This window comes from Astyanax mexicanus, chromosome 23 (assembly GCF_023375975.1).
Source record: "Astyanax mexicanus isolate ESR-SI-001 chromosome 23, AstMex3_surface, whole genome shotgun sequence".
NCBI lineage: Eukaryota > Metazoa > Chordata > Actinopteri > Characiformes > Acestrorhamphidae > Astyanax > Astyanax mexicanus.
This window is the reverse complement of record NC_064430.1, coordinates 30,736,388-30,750,372: the sequence shown is the minus strand read 5'-3', so window position 1 is coordinate 30,750,372 and position 13,985 is coordinate 30,736,388. Positions and strand designations below refer to the sequence as shown.

Here is a 13,985-nt window from a genome sequence, read left to right as displayed (position 1 = left end):
ACATTTCTGACAATGCATCTTTGTAGTCACAATGTACTGCTAATTTCCTCAATTCAGCCACATACTCAGCTATCGACTCGCTGCTCTTCCGAAGAAAAAGTCCAACATTTCACTATACAGGTGCTGGTCAACGAATTAGAATAATTTGAAATAGTGCAATCATGAAATTCTTTTAATGCATTTTTTGTGCAGAAAGCAAATCAGGTGTTCACCGCACCTGTCCTACTCGTTAGACTAATCACAGAACTCGTTACCTGGAAAAAAATTTGCTCAGCTGAGCTTTCCAAAAGGCCCATTTAGGCCATTTAACTGTGACACTGTTGTTTTATTGAATTAGAATAATGGAGAAACCGTTTCATTGAATTAGAATAATTTTTATTATAATTACAATCATCACTTTCTCAGTATTTTGTGGCTGCCCCCTTGGCTTGTATGACTGCCTGAAGTCTCCGCGGCATCGATTTGACCAGCTTGTCGCAAGTTTCCGCACTCACAGCTTCCCAGGCAGTGGCGATGTTCTGCTTCAGTTGGTCCAGCGTAGTAGGCTTTCTGTCGCGAATTTTCCGCTTGACGATGGCCCAAAGGTTTTCAATGACATTGAGGTCAGGCGAGTTGGCCGGCCATGCCAAAACTTCAAGCTGTTTTTTAGTGAACCAATCTTTGGTCGACTTTGCCGCATGAGCCGGTGCAAGATCCTGTTGAAATATGAAGTCTTCTTCGCCGAACTGTTCCTCAACAGTCGGAATCAGGAACGTTTCCAGAACATCTTGATATACGGCAGCATTGACAGTCTTCTTGAGGAAGCAGAGTTTAACTACACCTCGAGCGGACATGCATCCCCAGACCATAACGCTCTGGGGAAACTTGACGGATCTTTTCACGCACTCGTGGTTGTAGGTTTCGCCACCACGACGCCAGACACGAGGACCTTGGTCACCGAAGGAGATGCAGAAGCGTGATTCGTCACTGAAGACCACTTTCTGCCAGTCTTCAGCAGTCCAGTCGCCGTGTTCTTTGGCCCACTTCAGCCGTTTCTCCATTTGTTTCTTGTTCAGCATCGGTTTTACTGCTGGAACGCGAGATTTGAAGCCGAGTTCGCGCAGACGACGGTAAGTGGTTGATCTGGAGACGTCAGCGCCGGTCTGCTTGTTCCACAAGTCGGTGAGCTCGGAAGTGGACTTGAACCGGTTGCTGACTGCGATCTTTCTCAGCTGCTTGTTGTCGCGAGCAGAAGTTTTTCGGACGCCGGAACAGTTGGTGCGCTTGCTGCAGTTTTTCTTGCGAGCTTTGCAGACGGAAGACTGGCTGATGCCGAGCTGCTCAGCAATTTTAGTTTGGGTCAAGCCTTGTTGGCGAAGGGCTTGAATTTGAGCCACTATTCCGGTTGAGAGGTCGCGCTGCTTACCCATGATTGATTTTACAACTTAGAAATTCTACTCAACCCTGACTTTATACTGCACAGTGAACACTCTTCACAGAAAACAAAAATTTGAGCATTTATTCTAATTCAATGAAACGGTTTCTCCATTATTCTAATTCAATAAAACAACAGTGTCACAGTTTAATGGCCTAAATGGGCCTTTTGGAAAGCTCAGCTGAGCAAATTTTTTTCCAGGTAACGAGTTCTGTGATTAGTCTAACGAGTAGGACAGGTGCGGTGAACACCTGATTTACTTTCTGCACAAAAAATGCATTCAAAGAATTTCATGATTGCACTATTTCAAATTATTCTAATTCGTTGACCAGCACCTGTATTCCTCCCAAGACTGAGTAGCATTATCAAACGGGGTTACCGTCCCGATTACAGCCGCCATACTTGCTTGCCGCTGTGGTGGTGAAACTCCGTGCACCTCTTAAAAATTGGAACTGCTGGATTTACTGGAGCTCGCTCCTCCGTGACTCGTCTGAGAACTTTTTAAATCTGTTAAATCCTCGTCGCCAATTGTGTAATATCCTACGGTGGCGTGTAGCAATAATCACACTGGTGTCGTTTCTTTTTTTTCGTGCCCTTTATTCTCCAACGCTAACACAACAGCTTCTACACATGAACTGCCCTCTGTAGCTTGTGTCTCTCTATTTATATCCCTGTAGATATATCACTATACTGAGAAGGTAGCTCCCCCTAGAGGCGTTAACCATAAATGTTAAGACATGTCATTCAGTCTACCACAGACACCCTATGGGGTTCGTGACCCCAGGTTTAAGAACCCCTATGCTAAAGGGTTCTGAAACTTTCATGTTTCACGTTTACTTGTATATTATATGGTGTACGTGCCCAGTGTCAGTGCTGAAGCCTGTAAGAGTTACCACTTCCTCTGCTGCTGACTGTGGCTATGTGTTCAGATTGCTAAAGTAACCACATATGCAAAGCTCTGCTATCAGCTTTTGTGAAGATGGTAGTTGATAAAATGTCTGTTATTAATATGCTTTGAAATGGAACATTTGCAATAATTTAATAACGTAATATATATACAGCTCTGGAAGAAATTAAAAGACCACTTCAGTTTCTCTGATTTTGATATTTATAAATATATGTTTGAGTAAAATGAACATTGTTGTTTTATTCTATAAACAACAGACAACATTTCTCCAAAATTCTAAATAAAAATATTGTCATTTAGAGCATTTGTTTGCAGAAAATGAGAAATGGCAAAAAAAGATGCAGAGCTTTCAGACCTCAAATAATGCAAAGGAAAAAAGTTCATATTCATAAAGTTTTAAAGTTTTAAGAGTTCAGAAATCAATATTTGTTGTAATAACCCTGCTTTTTAATCACAGTTTTCATGCATCTTGGCATGTTCTCCTCCACCAGTCTTACACACTGCTTTTGGATAACTTTATGCCACTGCTGGAGCAAAAATTCAAGCAGTTCAGTCAGGTTTGATGGTTTCTGATCATGGACAGTCTGCTTTAAATCACACCACAGATTTGCAATAATATTCAGGTCTGGGGACTGAGATGATCTGAGATGATTATTCCAGAATGTTGTACTTGTTCCTCTGCATGAATGCTTTAGTAGATTGTGAGCAGTGTTTAGTGTTTAGGGTCGTTTTCTTGTTGAAGTATCCAGCTCCGGCGCAACTTCAACTTTCTCACTGTTTCTTGAACATTGTTCTAAAGAATCTGCTGATATTGACTGAAATCCGTGAGACCCTCAACTTTAACAAGATTCCCAGTACCTGCACTGATCACACCAAACCCCCACAGCATGATGGAACCACCACCAAATTTTACTGTGGGGAGCAGCAAAGTGTTTGTGTTGGAATACTGTGTTCGTTTTCTTTCTTTTCGCCCTCCAAATAACTCAATTTTGGTTTTATCAGTCCACAGAACCTTATTCTAAAATGAAGCTGGCTTGTCCAAATGTGCTTTAGCTTTAGCAAACCTCAAGTGACTCTGTTTGTGGCGTGTACTGAAGAAAAGGCTTTGTCTGTATTTCTCTCCCGTACAGATTCTCCTTGTGTAAAGTGCGCTGAATAGTAAAATGATGCGCAGTGACACCATCTGCAGCAAGATGATGATGTAGGTCTTTGGAGCTCTGGAGGTCTGTGGATGTGGTTGACTATGACTGTTCTCACCATCTGTGCCTGTGGTCTTCCATTTCCTCCCTCTGTTCCTCACAGTGGAAACTGCATCTGAAATCTCTGAGATTTGTGCTTTTAGTATCCTTCCTCTAAACCATGATGTTAAACAATCTTTGTTTTCAGGTAATTTGAGAGTAGAGTGTTTTGAGGCTCCCATGTTGACTCTCTTCAGAGAAGATGCAAAGAGGGGAAAAAATAGCAATCGGCTCTTTAACCTTTTCTCAATATTGGTAAAATATATAATCCAGTAAATCCTATAAACTTCATTTCACTTCTCAAATATCACGGTGTTCTTCTACTATATGATATATTTAACTGAAATTGCTGATCTGAACAACCAATGATTTATAAAGAAAAATGATGAAAATGATCAGGGGTGCCTAAACTTTTTCATACCACTGTACGTTATATGGTGTACGTGCCCAGTGTCAGTGCTGAAGGCTGTAGGAATTACCACTTCCTCTGCTGCTGACTGTGGCTATGCGTTGTCAGATTGTTAAAGTAACCACACCTGCAGAGCTCTGCTATCAGCATTTGTGAAGTTGGTGAAATGTCATATAATTATATATAGTTATTAATATGCTTTGCTATGAGTGTGATAGGTTTAGATAGATGAAACATATAAAATGTTAAAAGCCTTAAAATAAATGTAGTTTTTATTGTATTGTATTAAGCATTTAGAAAAAAAAGCAACGTTAAACTCAAGTAAATAAAACAATTTTTAAAAACGACCTGTTTCACAAAAAAATGACCTGTTCCACAATTATTGGCACCCTTAACAATTTCTTGGAAATAAATATATTTGAACTATTTATGTAATTTCTATTGTAGTTTATAAATTGATCAAAGTATCTAGGAACCTTTAATTAGTAATTCATCACTTCCTGTTTCCCTGGGGTATAAATATGGTGTTACACAAAGGGCCTATTTCTCTTACTCACTTTTAAACATGGGAAAGACCAACCCCTTCCAACCCTGAACTCCCACAACTATATCCACACAAAATATATATATATATATATATATATATATAATAATAATAATAATAATAATAATAATAATAAATAAAATAAATAAATAAATAAATAAAAATAAAGTATTAATTGTCCTCCGAAGAGGGGTGGTGGTGGTTGGGCCAAAAAAAAAAAAAAAAAAAAAACATGGGAAAGACAAGAGAACACACTATTCAAGTCAGGAAGATGTGTGTCGCCCTTTAAAGATCAGGCAATGGCTACAAGAAAATAGCCGCTTACCTATAGATGCCGTTATCTACAGTCAGAGCATCATCAAAAAGTTTAAAACATCTGGAACAGTGAAAAACAAGCCTGGAAGAAGACGCAAGTGGATCTTGCCACCTCGAACAGTGAGAAGGATGATTAGAGAAGTAAAAAGTTCTCCAAAGCTCACTGTAAGTAAAATGAATCAAATGGTAGCCTCTTGGGATTAGGAGGTCTTCAAACAACCATCATGTGCTGTTTACCAACAAGCTGTTTGGGAGACATGCAGCACAGAGAAAGCCTTTTCTGAGTTATAATCACAAGTGTAAACGGGTGGAGTTTGCCAAAAAATGCTGGGATTTTAACTGGGACGGTGTGGTTTAGTCAAATGAGAACAAGAGCTTTTTGGGAACAAACACTCTAAGTGTATCTGGAGTAACATTAAGGATGAGTACGCAGAAAAACACCTCATGCTCACTGTTAAGTATGGGGGAGGATCAGTGATGCTGTGGGCCTGTTTCTCCTCCAAAGGACTTGGGAACGTTGTAAGGATACATGGGATCATGAACTCTTTGAAATATCAGGACATTTTGAATCAGACTCTGGTGGCTTCTGCCCGAAAGCTGAAGATGGGTCATCACTGGGTCTTTCAACAAGATAATGGCCCTAAACATGTGGCCAAATCTACTCAAAAATGGTTCACAAGGCACAAAATCAAGCTCCCCTCATGGTCATCTCAGTCCCCAGACCTCAACCCAGTAGAAAAGCTGTGGGGTGAGCTGATGAGGAGAGTGCATAGGAGAAAAGTTTAGAGAGGTTGTGTAAAGAGGAATGGTCTTCTGAAGATTTATAGGAGAAGATAACTGCAGTCTTGTTGGCAAAAGGAGGTTGTACAAAGAACTAACACCAGGGGTGCCAATAATTGAGACACACATGATTTCATTTTAAATATTTATTCTTTATATTAATATTTATGTGTGATTTTTTTCCCACCAAATAAAGGCAATTTTTCTCTTTTTTTTAAAGTGGTGTCCTATATTATTTTTTTGAAAAAAAAAAAAAATAAAGAACAAAGAAAGCCAAATGAATCTATTGTCATGTCTGGTGCTGTAGGCGCTTCTGTTCTTCTCACACTCTGCCCTAAATGAGGTTTTCAGTTCACTACCCAGAACGCACCACACGCTGACATCACACACTCACATGATCACGTGACACCTCACCTGCTTCTTCCAGGAAGCCCTGATTATTGATTACCCCAGGACGTTTTCAGTGTAACGCGTTACTCTAATCTGACCCTTTTTTTCAGTAACGAGTAATCTAACGCGTTACTATTTCCAATCCAGTAATCAGATTAAAGTTACTTATTTAAGTCACTGTGCGTTACTCTCTCTCTCTCTCTCTCTCTCCACCTCATCTCCTCCACACACACACACACACACACACACACAAACACACACACACACACACACACCGCTCCCTTACCCATTCCCCCTCCGCTCTTCCCCAATCACACGCGTCTCGCTTTCTCCCCTGTCTCTCTATCTCTCGCGCTCGGCGTGTCTTTAGTTTCTGCCTGTTTTCGTTTTCCGCCAGTTCTCGGGCTCCTTATTTCTTTATAAAGGCGTTTTTTTTGCGGCCGCGTCCCAATTCACTAGCCAGGGCAGCGGTCTGCCACAAATTTGATTGGCAGAGGAGAGCATTTAAAGATTTTACACCACACGTGATTGGAAGTTCACTGTGGCGCAGAGCGCACATACCGTAAACACAAGAAAAGTCCGGTGCTTTAAATGAACACTGTCAGAATTAAATCCTTCTCAGTAGTTGGGTCCGGTATGGGTCCGTATTGAAGAACGTCTGGGTCCGGACCCGGACCGCAGTCTGCAAATATGTGATCCCTGGTCTAGACCGTATACACGGTTCTGTTTTATAAAACCACTCCTTGCTGCCCTGCAGAGAACAACAAGTTCAATGTTCAGTTTTACAGTGTTAAATATATCAGGTCAAGAAAGACTTTCTTTATTTTATATATTTTTATAAAAACAAGTATTTATGTTTAGTAAAATCAAGAAAGACCATATTTTATTTTTTATTAAAAAAATATTTATGTGAAGTTAATTTTTTAGGAAATAGTTCAACTTAATAGAGATAAATTGTTGCTGTTAAAAATGGATTTTCCAATAAAGGGAGTATTGGCAAAACTGGTTATAATGTTTATGTTAAGGCGGCGGGAGGTGGTGTCTGCAGCTGCTGAAAGTAACTAATAAAGTAACTTGTAAAGTAACTTAGTTACTTTTAAAATCAAGTAATCCATAAAGTAACTAAGTTACTTTTTAAAGGAGTAATCAGTAATCAGTAATCGGATTACTTTTTCAAAGTAGTTATACCATCACTGGACCTTTTACGATCACACAGGTGCCGCGTTTTGCCTGGTTTCTACCACTTTACAAAGCGTTCCTACTCTGTGTTTGTTTTTCCGTGTATGACCTTACTCTTTGTTTTTTCAATGCCGATTTTTGCCTGTACCTCTGATTGTGGATTTACTGTGTTTGACCTGGACTGTTTAACATTTCCATGGCTTCCTTGTGCACGAGACTGTCTTCTGTTTATGGTATTGCCTCTTACTTTTATTACATTTACATTTACATTACATTTATCTACATCTGCACGTGTCTGTATTCTGTACCCCACCACGACATCTATATTCAGACATTTAACCCAATCTTCATCTAGATTTGTTGCTAAAGAGTTCTAGTCCATACATGTACATGTTTCTCAGTAATTACACCACTGGATGGGGTATCTAGATGGTCAATAAATTTAAAACATCCTGCTTCTCTCAGTCTATTCATATAGCTCTCTGAACATAATATCTTTGAGTGTGTGTTGTAGAGTCTGGTCTAGCAATCAGTGATCTCTCACCAAGAGGTGCACTACCTAAAAGTAGAGCGTGCAGGATTACAGGGCCGTGGGGAAAGCAATTTTACATGCTCTTTTGGCAAGACCTAGTGTCCAATCAAACCACACCTGTAATAATTTACATATCTGCGTGAGACATAACTTTATGCTTCATGCTAATTCACAGCATTATTATGTTTTTCACCACCTTCCCTTCAGCACACTGGGGTTCAGACCATTCCCACTCTTAACTTTATATTTTGCTGCTTGTGTAACATAAATCACATGCAAGTCTTTCTAGATATTAGCTCTAAATGAACTCTCATTTTATAGAGTTATAGATTTGATTTCTTCATTACTAACCCTTGCACATGGCTGCTGATAAACTGTCCTTACCTCACCACACCAAAAAAAAAATCACACCAAAAAAAACAAAAAAACAAAAACAGAAGTTAAAAAGTGGCTTGCAGTTTCTTCAGCTCTCAGACTTCTGCTTCTGTGTGAGAAACTATAGTCATGTCGACGCTGTGTTTTATTCTTTTGCTGTTTTTTCTTGGGAAATGCAGGGGTAAGTGCTTTTAAACATTTGTTTGTGAGAGTATGTTAGCAGGATATTACACATAACACTAGGACAGTATGATATTTATTATGTTAATATAAAGGTGACAAGAAAATGGCTTAATAAAGTATTTATTTAAATCATAAAATTGTATTGGATGGCAGAAACTGCTCAGAGGCAACTTATTTACCATCCTGTTATTTTCCTCAGTATAAAACTATAAAACAGTAATGGTTTATGGTTTTATTGGCTGGACTATGGCTCTGTAAATGGTGTAGTACAGCATAATAATCCAATTTTGATTTTGAGAAATAGTGGAATAAATAACATTATTACACAAAATGTATTGTTGACACAGTTTTGCAAACTTTATTGAAGAATAGAATCAATGAGGAAAAATTACTGGGCCTTGTCTGTAATAAAGCTACATAATAATGTACTTTAATGTTTTTTTCTTGTTACATTGTTTACGTTCTGTTAAAAGCAGGGTTTCCTCTCATTTCCTAGTTGTTTTTAATTTCGTTAATGAAAGCAGCAAAGCTGAATTCCTGCACGATTTGTTAATTTGTAGATCCATTAAATGAGGTTAAAAAAGGTAAAAAAAAAATACATTATATTATTATATTTTATTGGATGCTTTAAAAAGTTTAATTATTATTGGGCTGAGCCACGAATCTCTACAAACCCGACCAATGCCCCTAGCTCTGCCATCAGCTCTCTAAATTCACATATTATGATAAAATTTCAACCCTGTAATGCTGTAAAACTACTTAGCTTTTAGCCTAGACCCATTTTCTCTTCCCCAGGATTGGCTTTTTTTGGGACTGACCAGTAAAAAAAAATGTTTTGGTTGCAAAGGTGTTGCTAGGATGTTGTTAGGTGGTTGCTAAGGTGTTGCTATGCTAAAGGTGTTGGTTGCTAAAGTGTTGCTAGATTGTTGTTGAGACATTGCTAAGGGGGTTGCTATGGTACTGCTGTCCATTGCTAAGAAGTTGCTCGATGGTTAATAAGATGTTGCTCGATGGTTAATAAGATGTTGCTATGGTGCCGTTGTTGGTTGCCAGATGGTTGCTATATGTTGCTAGAGTTTATCTGTTGGCTAATTGAGCTGTGTCCACAAGATTTAGCCAAAATGTGGGGTGCCAAAACGTCTTGCCCAAAAGCTGGTTGTCAAAAAGCTCCTCAAGGTGCACACAGTGCAAAAGCACAAAATACTTCCATCAAAATAACGACACACACTGCAAATATAGAAACACGCTGCAAACACAGAAATGTACTGCAAGTACAGAAATGCACTGCAAATAAAGGGACACACTGCAAATATAGAAATGTGCTGCAAATACAGAAACATGCTGAAAATAGAGAAACGCGCTGCAAATACAGAAACACGCTGCAAATACAGAAACACGCTGCAAATACAGAAACACGCTGCAAATACAGAAACACGCTGCAAATACAGAAACACGCTGCAAATACAGAAACACGCTGCAAATACAGAAACATGCTGAAAATAGAGAAACATGCTGAAAATAGAGAAACGCACTGCAAATACAGAAACACGCTGCAAATACAGAAACACGCTGCAAATACAGAAACATGCTGCAAATACAGAAACACGCTGCAAATACAGAAACACGCTGCAAATACAGAAACATGCTGCAAATACAGAAACATGCTGCAAATACAGAAACACGCTGCAAATACAGAAACATGCTGAAAATAGAGAAACATGCTGAAAATAGAGAAACGCACTGCAAATACAGAAACACGCTGCAAATACAGAAACACGCTGCAAATACAGAAACATGCTGCAAATACAGAAACACGCTGCAAATACAGAAACACGCTGCAAATACAGAAACATGCTGCAAATACAGAAACATGCTGCAAATACAGAAACACGCTGCAAATACAGAAACACGCTGCAAATACAGAAACACGCTGCAAATACAGAAACACGCTGCAAATACAGAAACACGCTGCAAATACAGAAACACGCTGCAAATACAGAAACACGCTGCAAATACAGAAACACACTGCAAATACAGAAACACGCTGCAAATACAGAAACGCACTGCAAATACAGAAACACGCTGCAAATACAGAAACATGCTGAAAATAGAGAAACGCGCTGCAAATACAGAAACACGCTGCAAATAAAGGGACACACTGCAAATAGAGAAACACGCTGCAAATACAGAAACACGCTGCAAATACAGAAACACACTGCAAATACAGAAACACGCTGCAAATAAAGGGACACACTGCAAATACAGAAACACGCTGCAAATACAGAAACATGCTGCAAATACAGAAACACGCTGCAAATACAGAAACACGCTGCAAATACAGAAACACGCTGCAAATACAGAAACACACTGCAAATACAGAAACACGCTGCAAATACAGAAACGCACTGCAAATACAGAAACACGCTGCAAATACAGAAACATGCTGAAAATAGAGAAACGCGCTGCAAATACAGAAACACGCTGCAAATAAAGGGACACACTGCAAATAGAGAAACACGCTGCAAATACAGAAACACGCTGCAAATACAGAAACACGCTGCAAATACAGAAACACGCTGCAAATACAGAAACACACTGCAAATACAGAAACACGCTGCAAATACAGAAACGCACTGCAAATACAGAAACACGCTGCAAATACAGAAACATGCTGAAAATAGAGAAACGCGCTGCAAATACAGAAACACGCTGCAAATAAAGGGACACACTGCAAATAGAGAAACACGCTGCAAATACAGAAACATGCTGAAAATAGAGAAATGCGCTGCAAATACAGAAACACGCTGCAAATACAGAAACACGCTGCAAATACAGAAACGCACTGCAAATACAGAAACACGCTGCAAATACAGAAACATGCTGAAAATAGAGAAACGCGCTGCAAATACAGAAACACGCTGCAAATAAAGGGACACACTGCAAATAGAGAAACACGCTGCAAATACAGAAACATGCTGCAAATACAGAAACATGCTGAAAATAGAGAAACGCGCTGCAAATACAGAAACACGCTGCAAATACAGAAACACGCTGCAAATAGAGAAACGTGCTGCAAATACAGAAACATGCTGCAAATACAGAAATGCGCTGCAAATAAAGGGACACACTGCAAATAGAGAAATGTGCAGCAAATACAGAAACACACTGCAAATACAGAAACATGCTGCAAATGGAGAAATGCACTGCAAATAAAGGGACACACAGCAAATATAGAAATGTGCTGCAAATACAGAAACACACTGCAAATACAGAAACACGCTGCAAATACAGAAACACGCTGCAAATACATAAACACGCTGCAAATACAGAAACACGCTGCAAATAGAGAAACACGCTGCAAATACAGAAACACGCTGCAAATACAGAAACACGCTGCAAATACATAAACACGCTGCAAATACAGAAACACGCTGCAAATACATAAACACGCTGCAAATACAGAAACACGCTGCAAATACAGAAACACGCTGCAAATACAGAAACACGCTGCAAATACAGAAACGCGCTGCAAATACAGAAACACGCTGCAAATACAGAAATGCACTGCAAATACAGAAACGCGCTGCAAATACAGAAACACGCTGCAAATACAGAAACACGCTGCAAATACAGAAACATGCTGCAAATACAGAAACACGCTGCAAATAGAGAAACACACTGCATATACAGAAACATGCTGCAAATGGAGAAATGCACTGCAAATAAAGGGACACACAGCAAATATAGAAATGTGCTGCAAATACAGAAACATGCTGAAAATAGAGAAACGCGCTGCAAATACAGAAACACACTGCAAATACATAAACGCACTGCAAATACAGAAACATGCTGCAAATATAGAAACGCACTGCAAATACATAAACGCACTGCAAATACAGAAACATGCTGCAAATACATAAACATGCTGCAAATACATAAACATGCTGCAAATACATAAACACGCTGCAAATACAGAAACACGCTGCAAATACAGAAACACGCTGCAAATACAGAAACATGCTGCAAATACAGAAACACGCTGCAAATACAGAAACGCACTGCAAATACAGAAACGCACTGCAAATACAGAAACGCTCTGCAAATACAGAAACACGCTGCAAATACATAAACATGCTGCAAATATAGAAACGCACTGCAAATACATAAACGCTCTGCAAATACAGAAACATGCTGCAAATACATAAACATGCTGCAAATATATAAACATGCTGCAAATACATAAACAAGCTGCAAATACATAAACACGCTGCAAATACAGAAATGCGCTGCAAATACAGAAACACGCTGCAAATACAGAAACATGCTGCAAATACAGAAACGCGCTGCAAATACAGAAACACGCTGCAAATACAGAAACATGCTGCAAATACAGAAACATGCTGCAAATACAGAAACGCGCTGCAAATACAGAAACACGCTGCAAATACAGAAACATGCTGAAAATAGAGAAACGCGCTGCAAATACAGAAACACGCTGCAAATAAAGGGACACACTGCAAATAGAGAAACACGCTGCAAATACAGAAACATGCTGCAAATACAGAAACATGCTGAAAATAGAGAAATGCGCTGCAAATACAGAAACACGCTGCAAATAAAGGGACACACTGCAAATAGAGAAACGCACTGCAAATACAGAAACATGCTGCAAATACAGAAACATGCTGAAAATAGAGAAACGCTCTGCAAATACAGAAACACGCTGCAAATACATAAACACGCTGCAAATACAGAAACACGCTGCAAATACAGAAACACGCTGCAAATACAGAAACACGCTGCAAATACAGAAACACGCTGCAAATACAGAAACACGCTGCAAATACAGAAACACGCTGCAAATAGAGAAACGCGCTGCAAATACAGAAACGCACTGCAAATACAGAAATGCGCTGCAAATAAAGGGACACACTGCAAATAGAGAAATGTGCAGCAAATACAGAAACACACTGCAAATACAGAAACACGCTGCAAATACAGAAACACGCTGCAAATACATAAACACGCTGCAAATACAGAAACACGCTGCAAATACAGAAACACGCTGCAAATACAGAAACATGCTGCAAATACAGAAATGCGCTGCAAATACAGAAATGCGCTGCAAATAAAGGGACACACTGCAAATAGAGAAATGTGCAGCAAATACAGAAACACACTGCAAATACAGAAACATGCTGCAAATGGAGAAATGCACTGCAAATAAAGGGACACACAGCAAATATAGAAATGTGCTGCAAATACAGAAACACACTGCAAATACAGAAACACGCTGCAAATACAGAAACACGCTGCAAATACAGAAACACACTGCAAATACAGAAACACGCTGCAAATACAGAAACACACTGCAAATACAGAAACACGCTGCAAATACAGAAACACGCTGCAAATACATAAACACGCTGCAAATACAGAAACACGCTGCAAATAGAGAAACACGCTGCAAATACAGAAACACGCTGCAAATACATAAACACGCTGCAAATACAGAAACACGCTGCAAATACAGAAACACGCTGCAAATACAGAAACACGCTGCAAATAGAGAAACACGCTGCAAATAGAGAAACACGCTGCAAATACATAAACACGCTGCAAATACAGAAACACGCTGCAAATACAGAAACACGCTGCAAATACAGAAACACGCTGCAAATACAGAAACACGCTGCAAATACAGAAACACACTGCAAAT

The 13,985-nt window shown here is 39.3% G+C and overlaps 1 protein-coding gene across 7 annotated transcripts in view; it reads left to right on the top strand.

Moving 5' to 3' along the window:
• LOC111191148 (uncharacterized) overlaps positions 1–13,985 on the top strand; it is a 106,880-nt gene that overhangs the window by 53,246 nt on the left and 39,649 nt on the right. For 5 of the 7 annotated variants that reach the window (XM_049471323.1, XM_049471321.1, XM_049471317.1 and 2 more), the window contains exon 1: positions 8,195–8,264. The exons of the other annotated variants lie outside the window; for them this stretch is intronic. In XM_049471323.1, the coding sequence (XP_049327280.1) occupies positions 8,213–8,264 (52 nt within the window). In that variant the 5' untranslated portion in view covers positions 8,195–8,212. Of the gene's footprint in view, positions 1–8,194; positions 8,265–13,985 lie in introns of those variants that run through there. 7 annotated transcript variants of the gene reach the window in all.